This window comes from Sparus aurata, chromosome 21, assembly GCF_900880675.1.
Source record: "Sparus aurata chromosome 21, fSpaAur1.1, whole genome shotgun sequence".
In the NCBI taxonomy this organism is placed as follows: Eukaryota; Metazoa; Chordata; class Actinopteri; order Spariformes; family Sparidae; genus Sparus; species Sparus aurata.
In genome coordinates, this window is record NC_044207.1 from 24,197,835 (window position 1) to 24,220,997 (window position 23,163).

At 42.9% G+C, this 23,163-nt stretch overlaps 2 protein-coding genes across 3 annotated transcripts; one reads left to right on the top strand and one right to left on the bottom strand.

Annotated features, from left to right (window-relative positions):
* The first annotated feature begins 15 nt into the window (after positions 1-15).
* Positions 16-22,150, top strand: otol1a (otolin 1a). Of its 2 annotated transcripts, none has more exons than XM_030401685.1 (6): positions 16-65; positions 19,248-19,355; positions 19,470-19,960; positions 20,043-20,132; positions 20,283-20,354; positions 21,008-22,150. In XM_030401685.1, the coding sequence occupies exons 3-6, from the start codon at positions 19,492-19,494 to the stop codon at positions 21,874-21,876; spliced, it is 1,500 nt and encodes a 499-aa protein (XP_030257545.1). In that variant the 5' UTR covers positions 16-65; positions 19,248-19,355; positions 19,470-19,491; the 3' UTR covers positions 21,877-22,150. The 2 variants fall into 2 exon arrangements, with proteins under 2 accessions (XP_030257545.1, XP_030257544.1); XM_030401684.1 differs by lacking the exon at positions 16-65 and adding an exon at positions 15,901-15,937.
* On the bottom strand, positions 5,227-14,933 carry ppm1la (protein phosphatase, Mg2+/Mn2+ dependent, 1La). The gene is made up of 4 exons (XM_030401691.1): positions 13,777-14,933; positions 8,867-9,041; positions 7,992-8,153; positions 5,227-7,765 (listed from the first exon to the last, which is right to left on the bottom strand). The coding sequence occupies exons 1-4, from the start codon at positions 14,173-14,175 to the stop codon at positions 7,410-7,412; spliced, it is 1,092 nt and encodes a 363-aa protein (XP_030257551.1). The 5' UTR covers positions 14,176-14,933; the 3' UTR covers positions 5,227-7,409.
* Positions 22,151-23,163: the final 1,013 nt, after the last annotated feature.

A 23,163-nucleotide genomic window follows, 5' to 3' on the forward strand; every position in this document is an offset into this window, starting at 1 on the left:
TGACTGTAACTCACAGGCCACTGATAAGGCCGCGCAGCAGGGGGCAAAGTTTGTGCCAACCACAGGTAATCCCTTGTTTATTTACCCCTCTGTAATTCCAGTTATGTAAAGTTTTTATTGCATTTGATGCGGTGGCAATGCGCTAATCTTACATTCGCCATGCCATGGGTTATAAAACGTTATCCGAAATGATTTTACTGGCTTTTTATTCCATTGCACACACAAACAAATATTGGAGCTATTGCACACAGGGCTGAAAACTCAACGGTGGTGGATCCGAAGACTCTAAATCTAAATCAAACTCTTCTAAATCATTAAACCTGGAGCCTTGGTTGTGTTGTTGCACACACGAGACAAACACCCACTTGTTTTGAAATGCTTTTAATTCTGATAATATTTTTGATAATAACAACACAATCAGGAATTCACCTGCCAAATAAATAAATACAGTTTTCTTGCAGAACAAGAGTTAATACAGAAAATCACGTGTTTAAAGCCTTTAAATTGTTCATTTCAACGTACATTTCCACACAGTCCGACCGTGACATGTGAGGTGTCCAGTGGATGTTGTTTCCCCTCAGACGCATCACAACTTTCCTCAAACCTCTGAACCGAACCCCTCAGACGTTCTGGACAAAACATTCAGTGCGTGGAAAAGTGGGTCAACAGTGACATTTAAATAAATATAAATACAAAAGATACATTCAGATTTAAGACATGTGTGTGTGCTGCGGTGTTACAAACATTGATTACATTAATTCTAAAAAAAGAGCACTGTTAAATAAAAAGGAAGGAAAAATCAATGAAGGTTGGTCAGCCATCGGAAGGATGCAGTTTTCACCTTGACACAGTGGCCATGGTGCGATGTGTTGTCAAACCACACTCGTTTCTTTAAATAGCAGTGGCATCCGAGCCAACTTAACCCAAGCTCCCTTCTTTCACTCGATCTGCTCCACATTATTCTGATGAAAACAGGCGTGATGCCTCAAAATCACATTGAAAACGAGACTATAACAGCATGTTTCCAAAGAAAACACATTATCTCAGTGCGCGTGACGCACGGCTCTCTTCATCTCCTCTCGCCATCTTCCTCTCATGCAGCCTGACACTGAGTTACTAATGTCTCTTAAAGACTAAATGAATGAATGTCAGTGATCAGTCCAGCCAACGTTTCCGTGTCGCTGAGATGATTTAAATCCACCTCGCTTCCACGCCTCGCAGTGTGGACGCGCCATGGAGACGCACCAAACTCAAACCAGCGGCATCCTGCTGCTCGGAGGACACCAAAGCTTTAAGGACACACATAATGCATCCAGCCACGTCGTGCGCGACTTAATTCCATCAGTGAATTCGTTTGCATTTCATCTGAAGATTTCAACGTCTGCATCAGGATCTGCTCCATTTCTCTCCCGGCTTCACCCACACGCCTCCGGTTGGGTTATCCATCACGTACACCAGCCCCCCGGAGTCACGGCGGCTTTGGTTCCAGGAATGCGGTGTTGTCTTCTCCAGTGACCGGGTGGAAGAGTGCAGACAGGCCGGCTGACTGGCCACTCGCTTCTGAATGCGCACAACGGAGGCTGGAGTGGAACATGCGTCCGTTTTCTGACACATTTCCATCGAGCCAACGCGCTGGAAGATCACCCGCGCCTCCATGGTGGATTTTGAGCCTTGCTGTCCCATATTGTGAGTTTTGCAATTCAAAGTAGTCCTTTAAAGGATCGGAGGGGAAAACACAAATGGAATCGTTAGATCGTTGGTTGTTTCTGTGTTGGCTCAACGACAAGTTTCTTCCTCTGCTGCCTGCGCGCACTCGCCTCACTTATAAAGTGCCAAAACAAGATAAAATGGGGCTAACGCGAGTTCCCGCAAACATGAAGTGTGACGCAGACCAGTGCGTGCGCGTTATGGTTATAAGAAGCCTTAATGTTGTAACACCAGTCTTGGCATTTGGATCAGATCTATTCTGAGTCGCTGCACCTGCCGCTGTCTGTCCCTTAACTTGGCATCATCGAGCGCTTCCGAGCTGTCCGCGCCCCCCTGAAGGCTGCAGCCGGCATGACAGGGCAGTGTTATGGAACGGAATCCGTGGACCCTCTGAGACATCCCAGAAACTCCGAGAAGACGTCACAACCTCACTCTGACCTCGTCGACTCATATTTTGTGTGTGACTATTGTTCGCAAAACGATTTACAACAAACAGGTTCGTGAGAAGTGATTCAAATTCCTGGAGATGATATGAAGGCCGAAAGAAGGGCAGAACATTCGTCAGTGTTTGCTCATCGCCTCTGCATGTGTTCCTGTGGCGCCCTTGAGCAAGGCACCCCGAATTCAGCTGCTTCAGGGAGCCAGAAGCAGGTGGGAATGTGTGAAGCACCCAGATTAATGGAGGATCAACGATGGGAAAGAGATTTACACTGAGGAAAACAAAAATCTCAGAGCAAAGTACAGAAGATATCAAACTCTATGGAAGCCCACAGGAGACTTTGTTGAAATAATAATGTAAAGATTAAAGATTAAAATGCAATTTCGCTAGAGCTGTACGATTTTCCACTTTTGTGTGTAAAACATGCAAAGGAATAGATCAATTTGCATGATCATTAACAGATACTTGTGTGGGCAAAAATGGAGAAAAAAAAGTTGTTTGACATTTAATTTACACTGATTTAAGCTTCCCCAGAGTAGACAATAGTTACATTAAATGAGCAGAACAGCGCCCCCCAGTGTTTTGTACTTGCACCTACATTTCCTCACACTGGGGGACAAAAAGCAATTTTATGAGAATTTGAAGGTAAACATGATAATGGAATTGAACTTTTCATTAAAGAAAAGATAAAGACTTTACTGCTCCAAAGTGGACAATATTCAAATAAAATCAAAAATAAAATAAAACTTGCCCCTCCTCGTCTGTTTCGTGAACATCCAAATGTTAACACACTCTTTTGGGGACAAAATTAAAATGTCATACCACTTAGCTACCAATTTGAAAATATCATTTTCATATACTTAAAGGAGACCTGTTGTGTTTTGTTTATTTCCTTTCCTTTGCTGTGTCACAGTTTATAGGTTAAAGATTCAAGATTACTTTTATTGTCATTTAATAGAAGAACGAAATTGAATTGCATCTGGCTCAAGATCTCAAGTGAAAAGAAATCATATCTACATATTCAGATATACACATATAACTATATATACATATGTAAAAAAGGGGGGGTTGAATAAAATGATAATAAATACAACAGTATGTGCAAAAATGAGCAGAATAGTCTGTGCAAAATATAAAGTATAGCCCTTATGTCAGGCAGCAGATGCCATTGCTTTTATTAGTCAGTTTCTCTTGTGGATGTGAAGCCAAAAGTCTGCAGTCAGTCATTCCCCCCTACAACTTCATGACTTTACAGAGACTTTAAAGAGACAGTAGCTAAAACCGAGAGGGAACACAGCTGCTGAACTGGACAGTATGAGAGAGGTGATGTGTTTTTTTAGCATCATAGCATGTAACCTGTTCTATTAGTGACCCAAACTAGAACTATGAAACTGAAAATAAGCATAATGTCTCATTTAAACTGCTCTATAGTGGTCAAAATTTAATTTGAAGCGAAGCTTGATGAAGAGTTGGTGTGTTTTGTAGTGACTGAGCTGCTGTGATGATCGTGCTGCACGGCCAGAATGAAAAGTCAGGCCTGTCGAGATAATAAAGACTGAAGGGAGAAAACACATTTCAGATGAAAGAGTTTGTTTAATACTGATGGTTTACATACAGAGTTTTTACACTTTTACAGTTTTTTTTTTTGTTTTATTTTACACTGAGCGTCAGCTCAACATGTGTGAATAATCGTAGACTGCTCCTCAAAACCAAAGTGATGTGTATCTAATGTCCTGTAAACTTCTGCTCATGTACAGAAGGACGAAAAACAAATGGATATACTGATTTGGCAAATTCCGCCAGACACATCCAGAAACGTAATAATAAATAAGGCATTAGGTAAACTGTTAAATAAAAAAAAAGGCTTCTGTCGACTGATGCAGAGATCATGAAACACAGTGGTAAAAAGTAGTTGAACATAAAAACAGTAGTAAATCAAGTATGGTACCGCAATGTTCCTCGACAGGTTGTGTGGGCAAAAATGGAGAAAAAAAAAGTTGTTTGACATTTAATTTACATTGATTTAAGCTTCCCCAGAGTGGACAATAGTTACATTAAATGAGCAGAACAGCGCCCCCCAGTGTTTTGTACTTGCACCTACATTTCCTCACACTGGGGGACAAAAAGCAATTTTATGAGAATTTGAAGGTAAACATGATAATGGAATTGAACTTTTCATTAAAAAAAAGATAAAGACTTTACTGCTCCAAAGTGGACAATATTCAAATAAAATCAAAAATAAAATAAAACTTGCCCCTCCTCGTCTTTTTCGTGAACATCCAAATGTCAACACACTCTTTTGGGGACAAAATTAAAATGTCATACCACTTAGCTACCAATTTGAAAATATCATTTTCATATACTTAAAGGAGACCTGTTGTGTTTTGTTTATTTCCTTTCCTTTGCTGTGTCACAGTTTATAGGTTAAAGATTCAAGATTACTTTTAATGTCATTTAATAGAAGAACGAAATTGAATTGCATCTGGCTCAAGATCTCAAGTAAAAAGAAATCATATCTACATATTCAGATATACACATATAACTATATATAGATATGTAAAAAAGGGGGGGGGCTGAATAAAATGATAATAAATAGAACAGTATGTGCAAAAATGAGCAGAATAGTCTATGCAAAATATAAAGTATAGCCCTTATGTCAGGCAGCAGATGCCATTGCTTTTATTAGTCAGTTTCTCTTGTGGATGTGAAGCCAAAAGTCTGCAGTCAGTCAGTCCCCCCTACAACTTCATGACTTTACAGAGACTTTAAAGAGACAGGAGCTAAAACCGAGAGTGAACACAGAGCTGCTGAACTGGACAGTATGAGAGAGGTGATGTGTTTTTTTAGCATCATAGCATGTAACCTGTTCTATTAGTGACCCAAACTAGAACAATGAAACTGAAAATAAGCATAATGTCTCCTTTAAACTGCTCTATAGTGGTCAAAATTTAATTTGAAGGGAAGCTTGATGAAGAGTTGGTGTGTTTTGTAGTGACTGAGCTGCTGTGATGATCGTGCTGCACGGCCAGAATGAAAAGTCAGGCCTGTCGAGATAATAAAGATTGAAGGGAGAAAACACATTTCAGATGAAAGAGTTTGTTTAATACTGATAGTTTACATACAGAGTTTTTACACTTTTACAGTTTTTTTTTTGTTTTATTTTACACTGAGCGTCAGCTCAACATGTGTGAATAATCGTAGACTGCTCCTCAAAACCAAAGTGATGTGTATCTAATGTCCTGTAAACTTCTGCTCATGTACAGGAGGACGAAAAAACAAATGGATATACTGATTTGGCAAATTCCGCCAGACACATCCAGAAACGTAATAATAAATAAGGCATTAGGTAAACTGTTAAATAAAAAAAAAAGGCTTCTGTCGACTGATGCAGAGATCATGAAACACAGTGGTAAAAAGTAGTTGAACATAAAAACAGTAGTAAATCAAGTATGGTACCGCAACGTTCCTCGACAGGTTGTTGCCGTCGTCGACACCAGTCGTATTGCTTCACGAGCAGATCACATAACCAGCTACTAGCGTTCAGGCTGCGGCTGTACAGTTGTGTCGTCTTGTAGTTTCCACGTCCCATTTCGTGTGCTTCCCCGGGTCAAAGGCAGCCACCAGCACGTCCATGGATACGTGCTGTTACCGTATGTACTCTGTTCAGGATTCTGTTCTGGGTAGAGCCAGAGCTCATGAGCCCTGACACGGATGGCGTGAATGAACTCTGATGGGACAAGCTACTTAAAAAACCAAACTGCAGAACCATGAGGTGAAGGGGTCGGGAAACTAAATCAGGTTTCTACATACGTTAAAACCCTTGTGTGTGGATATACAGAGTTTACATCGGCTGATATGTTAAGGATTCACCATTCCAAAAAAATAAACATCTGAAAAGTGCAGTTTTTCATACGTGTTTGCGTGTGTATGTGTGTGTGTGTGTGTTGTCTGTTAAAGTGAAACTCCACTTGAAAATCTATCTTCTGAGTATCACTAACTTTCTACACACTAAACAAAAGTCAAGACTAAGTACACTAAACTTGGCTGTAGAGCTTTGCAGTGTCGTCCTCTAAAGGTGAGAGTGTCTGCAATACTGACCTTTCTTTACATTTGAAGAAAGATTAATAGAACCTTCTCAGACTCAAACTCACCCATCCTTTTCGAAAAGCTAGTTATCCTGATTAAATGCGCGCAGATCAACATTTATCCCACATTTATCGATGTATCCTCACTTTGTTTGTTCTGCCAGATGTTAATATGAACTTTTACCGCGTGTCCCATCGTGATCATTTCATTCTAGACACCAACACATTTTTTTCGTTTAATTTAGTGATAATCGGATTAAAGTATCAGCTTGTGATAAAAAAAATCATCATCTTTCAAAGAGTCCATTCATACTCAAGCTTCTTCCAAACTTCACTTCAACTTGAGCGGTTTCCAAACTTTCAACGCTGTGCACTACTTTTTCTTCCTCTGTCATGACTGCTCGCTTTTACATTCAACCGGCTTGACTACAGATGTTTAACAGCTCCCTCTCTCTCTCTGCAGGAAGTGATCGACTGATACTCAAAATATAGATTTTAACTGGAGCGTTGCCTCGTGTTAAATCAAAGGTATGGATCCACTGGAGTCTTTTTTCATATTTGACACGATTTTCCAGGTCAAAGTTGTAACAGATGCATGTACAATACTTGGGATTATCATCAAAATGCAGCAAGCAGGGTGGAGGTTGTTTTTTTGTTTTTTTTTTCTTTTCTCCGCGAATGCGTTTTCAGTAGCTTCCTGTAGTTGCACAGTAATTCTGGAGTAGGCACTAGTTGAAGCCTCCTCTGAAGAAGCCTCCAGTGGAGCTGTACCATTCGCGTGCATGTACAGTAAACAGTAGTAAATCAGTCACAGTCTAATGTGTGCTGGTTGAGAGAAAATCCCCTGTTTGCTTTGTGTGTCTCGTGTTTTTTTGTCTCTGGTCTCAGTATTTTAATGTATTCATCGGATGAGTATGAGTTCTGTGGTTTGTTTGAATGCCCTTATCTCAATCAGAAACCTACAAACCAAACAAAACCTGTTTTTTTTTTTGTTTTTGTTTTTTACATGTTTTTGCATGTGTGTGTCTGTATGTGTGTGCACTTATCAACAGTACAGTTCTCAGTGTCCAAACTTTAACTTCCTCCAGTCCTGCTGTCGTATCACTCATGCTGCTCCATCGGAAAAGATGGGGAAAATCACCACTGATCACAATGTGAGCTCTAAACTTGAACCTGACCTAATCCCCGCCCTTGCTACTCCCCCCGGCTCCGCTCTTGAACTTCACCACCATGACGGTGATGTTGTCGGGGCAGCCGCGGTAGAACGACTGGAGGACGATGCTCTTGGCGCCGAAGTGAGGCTCGTCCAGGCGCTCGCGGACGAACCGGACGGCCTCCTCGTTGCTGAAAGCGTCCCACAAGCCGTCGGACGCCAGGATCATGAACTCTGGCTGAAGTTTGTCCAGGTCAAAGGTCATGATGTCAGGGTCGGGGATGACGACGTTGAGGTTCTTCAGCGGGTAGTCTCCAAGAGAGCGGGACATGGCCAGGATCCCCTGGACCCTCCAGGAGCCATTAAAACTGATGAAACCTCCTGGAAGTGAGGAAATAAGGATGAAACAGTTCAGTCTGGTGATCGATAGTCAAAATCACAGGCACATCTTGGGTTTGTATTTCAGTCACCACATACTGCCCCTCTGCTTTGTTCAACACAATGCTGTTCCCTGACTACACCAACAGATGGCATCCAAACCCAACAGCATGAGAGTGGAGCACAGGTTCATCCAGTACAAGCCGTTTCCGCTCGTCATGTACAGTACCTGCCCTCTTGATCCTCTTGCGCTCTTTAAGCTGATACGGCTTGTGGTCATGCGACAGCGCAACGGCGTTCCCATCCTTGTCGCACAACACGCCGCGGGAGTCTCCGACGTTGGCCACGGTGAGCTCCCTGTCGGACAGCAGCGCCATAAGACATGTGGTTCCTGCGGGGGGGGGAGGGGGGGAGGTTGACAGAGAAAGAGGAAACAGTCTGAGGAAGCGTTTAGAAGGAGTCCCACAAGTGTCTGTAACAACCTCGAATCAGATCTTTGGGGTTTACTACATTCATGTGTCTTAAACATTCAGATTTGACTCCGACTGTCCCCGAAAAACAAATCAACAATGAAAACCAATAGGCCAAACAGAACGAAAGAGGAAATGCTGTTTTCTGGAGCTGGACGTATCAAATGCCACCAACGGATCGATCTGGACCGTGGCTCTGAATTTCACAGCAGTGCAGAGAGTATCCACCACACCGTACTCTACTGCAGTGTGCAGCAGCGTAATGTTACAGCGCAGCAGTCTCACTCAGAGGCTTTTGTGCTGACAGGGGACTGTGCAGGGAATTGTGAGATTTTTATTTGACAGCAGAGAGCAGGGCACAGAAAGTTTCCAGTGCTGAGTTATCGATTAAAACTTGTGTGGAAACATGTCTGGCAACCCTGTAGAACAATTGCTTGCAGGCTGCAGCCGTGTAGCTTAGATTTCAGGATGCATTTTCACTTCACATCTCCAAAAAACACTCATCTAGCTTCTAGCAAGTCAGATTTTATTCCCATCATCCCTCTGTTAGGTCAAAAACTGTCCAACCACACACACACACAGAGACACATACAAGTATATATCCGCTTCCCACCGCCATCCTCCCCCTCCTGACCTGCTTCATCGTGGTTGGCAGAGAGCTTGTCCAGCATCTCACGATCCACGGTCAGGATGCGCTGCTCGAGGATGCTGGCGTACGAGTGAGCGCTCTCTCTCTTCTCTCGCTCAAAGGCCTGCAGCTGCTGCCTCAGGGTTTCTGGCAGGTGGGCCTTCACATAGTCAGCTGCAGCCTGGGAGAGAGGGATTAGACAGAGGGAGGTGGATGAGGCAGAGCGCAGAGCTGGTTTGGCATCGATTTAAAATCAGTTTAGAGGCTCGGAAAAAATATCAAGATACACTCTACACTTGCAACAGCTTGTTTAAAGGCATCATATCACGTCCAGTACTTTCATTGCGGGTGTGTACTAGGAAACGTTTAGATGCTTCAGTGTTCAGTGACAGCTTTGTCGAGGTTGAGGGCGATGACTGCACAGTTGTGACATCACATCCTTACGAAAGATGTAACGGCTTGTTTTAAAAGGCTCAGCTTCTGAATACGGGCTGTGTGCATTTACACGCGGATTGATGGTTTTCATACTTTCACAGTATTTATATGGAACCTAGACCTGCTTTAAAATGAACAGATATGAAATCTCACCTTCTACAGTATGGGACCTTTAACTCACCGTTACATTACTTTACTAGATTTTAAAAGTGCGGGTCTGCAGCTCCATTTGACGACTTTTCACACGGTCGCTTTCAGTTTTTACATGATTTGGCAACATCTTGCTTCATTTTAGAATAACTTTATTTGACCTATACTGAACCAAATGTTAAAATGGCACACAACGTTGGTCCCACAGACAGCAGGCGCTTGTTTATTGTGCAACACCAACTGAGGTGACACAAACCTCCTCAGTTGCACGTCCTGACTTGAGTTCACAGCGACACCGATGTGCCAGATTATCACATAAAGCTTCACTAATTCGTGCTTTAGAAAATGGATTAACTGACTACTAAAAGGTGTCTCGGTATTGACAAACCCACCCAACATTTGTCACCTTTCGGCTCATTGTTTTGGATTTCTAGCCCGAGGCGTAACTGTTTGGTTCACTCTCGCTCTCCGGCTGTGTTTTGGGCCGCAGTGGGCAGCTGCATCTCGACACTACAGAGATTTAGATCCTGAGGGGTTGGTGGAGACTGAAAAGTAGTTAAATATTTCCAAATTAAAAAACTCAATCTCAACATGCCCTAATGTTGCTGAGCCGAGATTTGCAAATAAGCATCTCTTTGATGACACACTCATCACAAGGTGCATGTCTTTGCTATATATATATATGTCAAAATGTTGTGCTTAGGGCGAGTTCTGCTGCCCCCAAGAGTCTTAAAACAACCTCAATAAATACTGCTTTATAGAAACAGTTATTTTTGGTGCTGAATAACAAATCGCGCCATTCATTCGTATCTCTGCCTGCGCTGAATGTACAATACATTTAAATCACATGTTCTGAGTAATTATCCTCAGTTTGACAGGTCACCGGCCTGGAATAAACACTCACGTGAAGTTGTTACTACGTATATTCTTCGCCTCCTGTAGTTGCCAGGTAATGTGGCTCTATATGACTCTAATTTGGAGGAGTGCTTTCTTCGCTTCATACAGCAGGTGCTCTGCGCTGAATTATTGAACAACCTCCTCATCCTGTAACCCACTTGCCCTCCTCCTCCTCCTCCTCCTCCTCCTCCTACATTTACTTATCTGCTTCTTCGTTCATTTTCTCTGCCAAGATTTCCATTATGCTAATGCTGTCGAATCAAATCTCAAAAAAACGGGACTGTTTTATACCAACTTAATGCACCGGTTACAGAGTGGTCAGCATGTATCACCATATATCTTATATCACACGCTGCGCCATTTAACTTTCTGGTGCGGCGATGTGCTGCAGGACGAGCATGACACCTCGCGTGACTCATGGGAACAATCGTGCATGTTTTTTGTTTTGTTTCAATTAATACCAGAAATAAACACAGGCAAAAACATGAACAGGGGGTGCAACAGTGTGCCTTTAAACCTCGCTGCTACATTGTCCATTGCACGACTCAAACCCCCATGTTTCCATCGATCTAATGATCAGGATCAGAGTTAGATATTCCCAATAATCAGTGGAGTGAAACCCTCTCTTTCTGCAGCACCCCTCCCTCTCCTTTTTGCTGGACAAGTGCACGCATTCATTTATTTAATTGGAGAGAGAGGCACTCAGTGAAAAAGCTGCAAGTGTGAATTTCCATTTTGTCGTAAACAGCTGAAAATGCCAGCACAGTCACAGCCTTCATAAACGACTCAAATATTCCACCGTCTGACGATTTTAATGAGTGAATGTGACACGCCGGAACACCTTTATTAAAAGTTCATTCATCTCTTAATCTGGATCCCCTTTTTTTTGCTCTTTTGTTAAATCCTATGTGCCCCTGGAGTCAGTGCGGGACTATAAATTTCATTTTATACAGTAAAGTAGTGTGCAAGCCTTTTAAAGTTCCTGCTTCAGCAGCAAATAGTCTCAGTAAATCATGTTAAAAGAGGAGCAGCAGCTTGTGCTGACGTTACTAATTCTGGGCCGTAACTCACTGGCTTGATATAAAAAAAAGAAAGAGAGGGAGGGAGAAGAAAAAAAAGCCATTGACGTGTTTGAGAAATATCCTGCATATTTTCAGAGCTAGAACACACAGCACTGCCAGAGATGGCCTGCTCTATCTGGACATATTTGGTTTGGCGGCATAGTGCTTGTGTGTGTGTGTGTGTGTGTATGTGTGTGTGTGTGTGTGTGTGTGTATGTGTGTGTGCTTACAGTAACGCCAAATTGCAGAAAAATGCCCGGGCAAATAAATCTTCAAGGGTATCCCCACATGTAGCTCCCCCCACCCCCCCCTACCGACAACATCATTAGCATCGAGAGAAGGTAAACACGCCTTTCACCAAATTGAACCTTCACATCAGGATCATCCGTCACTGATTCACTCTCAGCTGTATCTGAGGACGAGGTCTGTGCGACCCTGTGGTGAACGAGCTCACTCTCAGAGTGACCCGTTCTTTTCTTCAGCCTAAAATGTACACCAGGTTGCGATCGAAGGAAAAAACGGATGTCAACTATGAGTGAGAAAATGTAAGAGAAGGCAAATATGTGCCCGGAAACAAATTTGCCTAAAGAAAGTGAGGAGGGGGAGGAAGAGTGAGATGTCCGGACGACGGGGAGGATAAATATTTGTTTACGGGACAGGAATAGACAGAGTGATCCAGAAGAGCAAACACCCTCTCCTCTCTGGGAGTCGTCTCCCTCTCCCTGACTGAACACAACCCAACGGCAACTCTCCCAACTAATCTCTTTAAAGAGAGAAGAGTGTGTTTTTTTTATGGCTCCAAATGTTGTAAAATGCAGATGTCACTGCGTGTCGGACAAGGACCTGAGTGTCTGTGTGCAACGTGATGGAAACGTTGTGGTGTCGAGAGACAGGGCCCGTGGCTTCGATATGCAGCTGATTTGATTTCCATATTTAGGCCAAAGTTTATGGAAACTTCAACCGTAAAAAAAAAAAAAAAATCAAAAACATATTTTTTTTTCCTCTTACTGCAGTGCTTTTCATCCACCCAGGTTGTTTTGGTGCAAGCTGCTGAGTTCTGGAGGTAACGGCAGTAGAGTTGTCTGCCTTTGAATGAACGTAATGAAACTAGACGGCACTCGAAGACCCTGAAAAACTTCATTTTAACTAATTTGAGTTTAACAGCAGTGTCTCTAGTAACTCAAGATGATCCACAGATGTTGTCTTGAGCATGGTCGATACCTCCAACTCACACCAAGACAATCTAGATGCATAAACAGTGCAGTGAAGAGGAAAGATGTGTACTTTTGATCTGAGGCTGACAGGCACATCTTCACGAGACTTACTGAGTTTAAATCGCGATTCAAACTAACAAGAACTGGATTCAGATTAGAAACAAAACACATTGTCCGGCTTAAGCTGCAGAGACTTTCTTTACCCAAGACGACTACGCCTCCCCTGACCAATGAAAACCTTCAAGAGGCTTAAAGCAGGAAAAAACACCCATACGTCCGTTCTCTCAAACTAAATATCTTTTGGTTTTGGGTTGCTGGTCGGACCTAACACGCAAGTTGAAGACGTGACCTTGGGATCTGGCAAATTGTAATCGACAAAGTTAAAATATTCTCTGACATTTCACAAGGCAGACCACTGATAAGATTACTTGAGAAAATAACTGGCTGTGCAGTCAGAGATTGGAGCTACCACTTGGCACAGATCAGCACATTAGTAGCCCTCCTATCCTCAGCACCAGAAGCACGACTGAAAACCTCAACTCAGTCTCCCCTCCGAACAGCGACGACACGCCAGATATCCCTACAAGTTTAAAGTGAAGACAATTGCACCATGTGTTCTCATGTTGTACACCGGCATCTTTGCGTGAAACACAGTGGAGCCACCGGGGAGGACAGATGGCGTCCAGGACACATGGTCTGAAGACAGCCATGAGAAACCAGTGACCCCTGACAAACACAGGGAGTGGAGGCAACACACACACACACACTCACAAGCTCTTTGTGATGGGTCCCAAGTTAACCCCCTGATTGGCAGCGGAGAAGGAGGAGGTGGTGTTGGCACAAAAGCATACAATGAAGGAGAGAGGAGGAGGAGGAGGGGGAGGGAGGGGGGTTGCGTTTGACAAAAGGATGAGAATTAAGTTAAAGTTAAATATGATTTCATTCGTTTTTAAAGTCATGTTGGAGCTTTTTTCTGGGTCGTGTCCATCCTCCTAAATCAGAAAACAAAAACAAAAGAGAAAACTTCTTGTGCGCTCTGAATCTAAATGATGCTGCCCTCCTGTGCTGCAGCAGCTTTTTTTTTTTTTTTTTTTTTGGAGTCGGGACAAACGCATTCTGCTTAATATCTGGGCTCACACCCTTCTCCCTCCCTGCCTACCTCTCCACCGTGACCGTCAAAGATCCCGAATATGGACGGGTGGCTCTTGTTGGCGATGTCGGTGAGCACCTCGAAGCGGTCCTCCATGTGATCTCTCCTCCCCTGGATGGAGTACACGGCCACGTTGTTGTTCTTGAACTCCCAGGTTTTGGAGAACTCCGCATCCAGGATACTGAGGCCTCCCAGCCGGTCATTCTGCATCATCTCCGCCACTTTCCCCTTCACCATCTTCACGGCGTCCCGGCTGGACTTGACGATGGTTTTCACCTCGTCGGTGTGGAAGAAGTAGCTCCACAGCGCCAGACTGATGCACAACAGGAACAATGTCTCAGGCCTGAGGAGAAAATAACGCATGATCCGACCCAGAAGAGACAGGAGCGTCATTGTGTCTCCTATCATCACACGCAACCGAGCTGCAGTCTGTCTCTCTCTCTTTTTCTGCACAGTTCACTCCATCCGCTCAGCGGACACTATAAGGAAATCGATTCACTACAGACGACGGCTGACAAAGACTGCATTTCAACCTTTAAAGTGCATTTCGACCTTTATGGAGCTCCACGGCGGGCCTGTCTTTCTCTATTCGGACCGCATTTACGCGCAGTGCGCCGCGGCTGGCTGCCAGACACCGGGCCGGGAGACGCAGGACAAAAGCGGACAGGCCACCTTCATTGACTCCGATGTCTCGGTCCTACCCTCGGCTCTCTGAACAGCTGCAAGAGGATCCTCCGAGTCCAGCCGATCTCCCACAGCCCATTGTTGGATGACGGATTTTTTTTTGGGTTAGACCCACCCCGGAGAGAGTCATGGGAGTCAGCGGAGGAGGTCGACGGTGTGACTTGGAGGTGTCCTCCGTTTTTTTTATGTTTTGTCCCCCCCGTTTCTTCCCTCGGTTATGTGTCTATTCAGTCTCCGCAACAACATTACATTTCTCACACACACACCCCTCCATTTTTTAGAGCCGTGTCAAAGCAGCACGGTGGAGTCGGAATGAAACAGGAAGTGAAACGTGGTTAACTGAATAAAGCGAAACATTAGCACGAGCTGTCCACGTGTGCTCCATACATGTTTTTGTACAGGGTGGGTTTTATTTTGAAAGTCTTTAGCGGAAATGGACCGTGATCATAGATGTTGACAGCAGTGGCTCGTTCTTCAAATGAAGTGGGCGCTGACAGCAGTGCGCAGCTGCAAACTCCTGCGATGGATGAACAAAACATGGGACCAATGACGGTGGCTGCGGCATCAAGTGATGATGTCATCGAGCACGATGTGACATCATCGTCATCATTGCGTCACTCATAAAGATGATTAAAATGTTTTGAACACTTCTGCTCTCACCGACTGTAAAACAGCAAAGATTTTTTTTTTTAAAGTGAAGTCGAATTTATTTAATTTTTTCTTATTATTAATTATTTAGGATTTTATATTATTATCATTATAATTATTACATTTTTAACTTGAATGATAAATATTTCCATCTCATTGTGTTGATTTATTTTGTTTTCATTACTTATTTTTTCATATTTATACACTATTTTGTTGTTATTAGCTCTTCTGTATTCAGTTGTTTGTTCCTCATGTATTTACTTACTTATGTTGTTGTGTGATTAAACTAAATAGAGCTGAAATAATATTAATAATTAAAGAATCTTATATCAAATCAAAATACAGTTTCACCCTATATTATCCCCCATTCACAGGCTTGGGGAATAACGGACTACATGTAACGGCGTTACGTAATTAGGATACAAAAAAACAGTAACTGTATTCCGTTACAGTTACAGAAAAAAAAGCCGTAATCATATTACAGATACATCTGGAAAAAAATTGGGATTATTAGTTGGCTTACAATTAAAATATATGATGAATAAATGTGAATGAATTTATCTAACACTTGGCAATGCCGTATGCACGCGCGCACACATTACTACAGTTCACGACAAGTCACAACGACGCTCTGCTCTCAAATGAAGCCAGACGGCTCATTATAGACTCGAGCGCTAGAATAAAAAATGCTTTCACTGCGTGGAAATTTCGCCATTACTTTGTTTCTAAAGAAGTAAGAGGGAACAACATCACTGTACAGTGCAAGCTATGCCTCCCAGCTGTGCACACACTGCCATCGTCCAAGGACTCCACATCTAATTTAAAGAAACATTTAATGGTAAGCGAAACTGCGAACGTTAGCTAGCTACACAAAAATTATGTTAGCTAAAGTTAACATTAGTAAGCCTGTCATTGTAACAACTACTACTGCTGTTGCTGCTACTAGGTATTACTACTGCGTCTGTGGGTGGTGCTGCTGGTGACCGGGTTGGTACGTGTTTAGGTTTTTGGTAGTTTTGAAGTCTCGTTTTGGTTCGCTCCCGTTTGCCCTGTTAAAATGAAGACATTACATTGTTAATACAAACTCAATACTTCCTGTGTCCGTCTCAAATTAAAAGTCCTCTAAAATTAATAGCTCAGTAGGCTTTTATTGTGAAACATTTGCACGGACTTCATCGTGGAAAACTCGTTGACTTTCGAGGGCCCATAGGCACTTAAAATGTAGCTACTGCCACCTTGTGAGGCTTGTACGTTACAAAATTGCCTGAAACACCTGCAGTGACTGAAATGGGTCACTAACACTTTAGATCACAACAAGGTATTAAAATAGCATGATTATATTAGGAAATTGTATGGGTAATTTTGGGGGACAAATAAGTGACACACATCCTATATATGGGGGTGTTTTACAACTGCTATTACTAGAAATAGGCCTAGTAGTCACAATAACACTAATAATAATTGTTACTATTATTATTATTATTATTATTATTATTACTACTACTATTATTGTAATATGTGATGTAATTCTTGAATACAGCAGAATAGTTAGTAATCCAATGAATAAAACTGAATAAATCTAACATACCCTACAATTAATTACATTTTTAATTTGCTTTATGTGTTCCTCAGAGGAAGTCTTTATTTGCATTTGTATTGAGGTAATCCAAAAGTAACTTAAAGTAATCAAGTTACATTACTTTAATATTGTGGTACTTGGATTACGTTACTGAGTACATTTTTTAACAGGTAATTAGTAACTGTATCGGACTACATTTTTAAAGTAACCCTCCCAACCCTGCCCATTCATCATGGAGCGCTTCATGTCAAAAAAACTAAATAAACAAACTGTCTTTGTTTTCATGACTGAATAAACTATATATATATATATATATATATATATATATATATGTATATGTGGACCCTGCCACATTTCTGGCTTCAAACAGTGCTTCAAACTCATTTTCCATTGAGATCAGCTTGTTTATTCAGCTATGAAAAAAAAAATAGTAATATTGTGAAAATTGAAATTCCGAGTTTGAATTTCTTCCCTATAACTTCATAGTGCCCTTTTAACGCCCTGCTGACCTTTAATGATTACATGGACATTCATCAATATAGAATAGTATGGAATCCATTGCCCCGATACATGCAACAACATTTAAATTCAAATTAAGTGCCCTGACGCCATAAGAACTAATTATGGATTATAATACACGCTATTATTGCCCAATCAATACTGTGATACAAAGCCTTCGTTCAGATGTTGGTTACAACAGTAATTGCACTGATAAAACACTGCCACCTGGTGGCTCTATGGAGAAACAAACCTCTGACAGTTCTACATCTTTTGCAGTTGGCTCATGTATTCAGGACGTTTTGTTGGGACATCAAGATCTATTTTACAAGTGTAACATGAGAAAAACGTGTGTGGTCATCACACACAGAAACTTGATCATACACAACGTTACAGTCCTGCAGAGCACTGAGTGGATTTAACCTCAGTTTGTTTTGCAGGATTAAGATGTACAGTTATGGAAACCAGTCTAACCCAGTTCAGAGTTGATGGTGATCTGATGTTATGAGGCAAAAATGATTTTGAAACTTAAACAACAACTGGCATCTTGTAATTAAAATACAAAAAAAAAATAGAAAATAAAAAATATTGCTTTCTACATATTTATTTATTTGTGTGTTTATTTGACATTGACGTTGCACATTTCTCAGCTGTACCAGAGGTAAAAGCTAAAAGCTAATTTACATCTACAGTCCCTCGGCAGGAGACAGAGACAATATCTCTGTTGAGAAAAGAACAACAGATGCACTGCACACAAAAAAACACCAGCCACTTCAACATCAACAACAACAACAACAGAATTTCAAAACATTTAAACATGACAACAGTTTGGTTTAAGGGTAGACTGCAGCCTGAAGCACACAGGATACAGTGTCAACAGTATGGTGGATAATGTTTTTCAGTTTTGAAAAGGGAAATGAGCTCTCATGAGGTGTGAGATTCAGAAGTTTTTGAGCAAGAGGTTAAACTATTGTGTTGAGGGCAACCTGCTATTAAACCAAACTCATAAGTACCAATAATGCTGTATTGTAACTATTTGATTTTAGTAACGGCAGACTTGAGGAGGACGCTTCGGTGATTAAACCTAAAAGATTTTCTTCTCGTATTTCAAACATCCCTTGTTTACAGCACAGATTCCATAACAACATGCCTATGACTGGAACGGCACTCAGTGGAGCGCATACCTTCCCCAATGCTGGAAAGTCCCCTTTTGTGGTCACTCATAGATACTGGCAACCCAAAAAAACACCCGATCATTTTCATTAAAATCCATGCATTACTCCCTTAGAAATGTTTAAAAAAGTGAGAAAAAATCCGGAATCTGTAGCAAAAGTTAACATGGTCTAAGTTTTATTGAAATCCATTTTTTTGTTATCCTGCTGACAAACCAACCAACCAACAGACAGACACATCTGAAAACATAACCTAATAAACAGTATACACTTGATTTGCCAGGATGTATTCATGATATGCTCTTTTGAGTTGTTCATCTATTATTCTACATATGAACGAGGAACCAATCAGAGTTCATGTCAGAGGCTTGAACAACACCCCCAACTCGGTTCAGTGGGGCCATGCTTCCATGAGGTTTACTGGGTTTACTGGGCTCTTTGGGTTGGTCAGATCAAGGAAATGTCGGATCAATGTTGCCTCGCCGTCGTTTTTTTTGGGACACTGATATCGCTCCCACTGGATGCATGGTGATCCATTTCTTGCTTTGAGGTTCTGCCAAACGGTGTGGTCACTACGGGGCGCTCTGTTCGGCAGCTCTCATATGAGATGTTATTCATTAACCAACAATGTGTTAGCCTGTTGTGTGTACACACTGTCTGCGTGTACACATGTTCTGGGTATGCGTGTCTTTGTGCGAAACTTTATATTTCTGCTGTTTGTGTACAAAAGCGAGCAACACTTTAGCAGCGTGCGTCCTCTTGGGCCCTGGAATCATATCCCGTATCACAAAGAATAAAGTCTTGCCTTGTATGCAACCTGCTTTATTTCATATCCCTCAGGAGTCATGTAATCTGTTCCTGCCAGCCCACCTACCTCCTAATAACCCTGTCGTTCTCAGTCCCTTGTTCTCTCAATGCTACCGGGGCAATATAAGGAAGGAGGCAGCCTGCATCCATCACTCGCTGGAGGGGATGGAGTGAAGAGTCAACACCATCTACAGCAGCAGGTAAGATGGTGCACTTGTTGCTTTACCATACATCTGAAACGCACTGTGTTGCAGCAGATTAGACTTCTCCAAAGTGCTGCACCTGTTTTGTATTCTTTCTTCTAACCCTTACAGATTAAGGCGTCACACCCTCAGTATGGCTTCAGTTCGCGTTGTATTCCTGACCACCCTCCTCGTGGTACTGATGGCCGTGCTGACCTCCGCCGGCAGAACCACACGCTGGCCCAGACCTCAGAGCACCAAGAAGCCTCCTCGAACTGGGAGCAGCGGCGGCGGCGGCGGCGGTGGTGGAGGTGGACGGTTCGGACGGACCACCACCACGACAACATCTCCCTCCAGCATGCACACAGATGAGACGACCGAGGTCATGATGGACGCGTACACCCTGGACCCTACAGACAGCACCACCTACTCCAGCGACACCTACCCTACTGATTTCCACACCGACGCCATTGCGCCCCCCGGGAACACCCTTGGAAACTATACCCTCGACTACAACGAGTGCTTCTTTAACTTTTGTGAGTGCTGTCCACCAGAGAAAGGCCCCGTAGGGCCCATGGGAGAGAGAGGACCACCGGGACCTCCTGGAGAGAGGGGCCCTGTCGGTAAGATGGGTTGTCATTTTCATGTGAATTATCTTTTGGAGGTCTCAATTCTCCTTTTCTCATAGTCTTCTTTGTTTATCAGGTTTACCAGGAGAGAAGGGAGAAATAGGGCTCAGAGGACCTCCAGGACCTGCAGGACTACCTGGAGCCAACGGACTCAATGGCGACATAGGTACAACGGGGCTTAGCAGCAGGAGAGTTCTTCAATGTCTCTCTGTTTCTCTCTCTCTGTCCCTCTCTCCTTTGTTGCAAAACGCTGTTTTGTATAAGTACTTTGTGGATGTCCTTTTCTACTATGCTCTATTTATCAAAATTATCACAGGTGAAAGAGGTGATCAAGGACCAGCGGGTGTCCCTGGTACCCCTGGGATCCCGGGAAAACCAGGAGAGAGAGGTATGTAGTTTTTACTTCAGTAAAATTGTTTAAATATTAAATCAGTTTTAATCATACTAAATTTGATTACAATCGGCATATTGTGCATATTTTCTGGTTTATAATTTTATTTTGGGTTACTACTGGAACAGGTTTACATGATTTAATGCTGGAAAAAAACATCAGTATTTTTACACAGTCCAGGGCTGCAGCGCTGTGTTCCCTCTCTGTTGAAACACCCTGTTTGAGCTCCTGTCTCTTTAAGGCCCGCCTCCCAAATACCCAGTCTGATCTAATTGGTCAGCTCACACACGCCTGAGCCAGCAACGCTCATGGGGTCTCTGGTCAGCTCTGATGTGCTTTCAGCTTTCCAGATAGCGCGTGTTGTGGACATTGTGATGTAGTGTGATGACACAAAGTCACAGAATTAAAGGCTGGACCACCGATGAGGCGTTTCAGGGGCTGTATTTTCTGTGGGAGTGAGGAGCTTCTGTTAGTGCAGACTTACATGCACAAGAGCCGATCTAACACACTGAAGGCAATAAAAAAAAATTTAAAAGCGTAGTAGGTCTCCTTTAAACTTAAATGTATAAATGCACCCTATAAACATATAAAAAAAGTAGCTTTCCAGTTAAAGCATGTCTTCTTATATGAATATAACCTCTGTAATACAGGTGATCCGGGCCCCAAAGGAGAAAAAGGTGATCGGGGCTTCAGTGGTTTGAAAGGTGACCCGGGAGAAAGAGGATGGCCTGGCTTTAATGGGACTAGGGGCATCCCTGGGCGAGAGGGGCCTATGGGTCCCCCTGGGGTAGCTGGGACAAAGGGTCAGAAAGGTGAACAGGGACTGATGGGAGAGTGTTTACAGGGTGAGAAAGGCGATGTGGGTGAGCGTGGTCTGAGAGGTGAGATGGGCCCCCCGGGAATGAATGGGACTAATGGAGCAAAAGGAGAGAGAGGGGAGCCAGGAGTGAAGGGGGATACTGGTGCCAGAGGGCCCCCAGGACCTCCAGGAGGGAGGGGCATGGTGGGCCTGAGAGGGGAGCGGGGAGTTAAAGGTGCGCGTGGGCCTCGGGGGCCTAAAGGTTCGCCAGGTGAGAGTGTGGAGCCGGTCCGCTCTGCCTTCAGCGTGGGCTTGTTCCCGAGCAGGTCCTTCCCCCCGCCCAACGTGCCAGTGAAGTTTGATAAGGTGTTTTACAACGGGGAGGCGCACTGGGACCCAAATCTCAACAAGTTCAACGTCACCTACCCAGGGGTCTACCTGTTCAGCTACAGCATCACCGTGCGTAACCGGCCTGTGCGTGCCGCGCTGGTGGTTAACGGCATACGGAAGTTGCGAACCCGGGATTCTCTGTACGGCCAAGACATCGATCAGGCGTCCAACCTGGTACTGCTGCAGCTGAGTGAAGGCGACCAGGTGTGGCTGGAGACGCTGAGAGACTGGAATGGAGTTTACTCCAGCAGTGAGGATGACAGCACCTTCTCCGGCTTCCTGCTTTACCCGGACTCAAAGAACAAACCTACGGCCTTGGAGAACCTGTGACCGCGACCTGTGACCTTTGGATGAGCTCCGATTGGATCTTCTCGTAGATTCTATTCAACCTTCAGCCTATTGCACTGCTCTGTTAAATTCTTGTGATTCGCCTAAACATACTGCTGCTTCAGTATACGCTCACTCTTCGCTCTGCTGTCGCGCTAATCAAACCAAATGCTTTGCTTGCTTCGCTGTATCTGGAGACATATGAGGCTTGGTTAAACTGCTGCATGCAACACTTCAGTTCTTTGTAACAATGCATTAAAAATGGCTTCGCTTGAAATGGATGACCCTTGAGTTTTATTTATTTAGAAAGCAGAAGTAGAAGCTAATTTGTAAGCCATTAGTCATTGCAATTAGAAGAGATAAGCTCTGTCAGTGAGGCCAATCCACATCGGGAAACAATTGAAGTAATAATCCATGATTGCATTTATTTCCCACTAGAGGGTGTGAGGTGCCCAAGGTTTGTTAAGAGGCACTGGAGAGACTCTATATAGAGTTATTGTAGCTCTGTCTTTATGATAAGTTTTCATTTTCAATTTTGTTTTTTAATTTTCGTTTTACATCAGTTTTTCAGTATTGACCTTAAGTTGAGTTTTTACTACTTTCAGTGTCATTTTTATTTCTTATTTTTCATTATACTATGGGGTTATTTGTCAGGGTAAGATGAAAAAAGCTCAGAATAGGTGTTAAAATACAAACACTTTGTGAAGGCAACTGATTCACAGCCACATAGATGTCCCAGTCTCCAAAAACATACACACCTATGCCTCCTCGTGTTTGTTCTGTTGAGAAATTGACCAAGACTGAAACTAAATTAAGATTATAGATATTTTTTTGTTGTTATTTTAGTCGGCCTAATCTTCTAAGTACACAATGCTCTTCAATTAGTTTTCCCTTTCTCTAAAGACTATAGTTTTATGTTTTATATTCCAAATGAAAACAGTTTAAATTCACCAAAAAAAACAAATGAATGCTGGACACGTTCATGTTCCCTTATTGACCAACAACAATAGCAGAAAAAAAGCCTTTAATGCAGAAACCATTCACACAGTAATTCTTGTGAAAACTGAACTCACCACAGCTGTTGAAATTCATGAATTTCGTCGGTAATGTGAATTTGGTTATTTCCCAGACCTTTAATGCAGCACAGCGCAGAGACAGCAGCAGGAACAGGAATAGAAATCCTAGCTGTTTCTCTGATTATGAGCACAGATTAAAAGCTAGCACACAAACACACAAGACTCATTTGGGTTTTTTCAAAAAATCATAGCCCACATGTAAGAAGTAATGCCT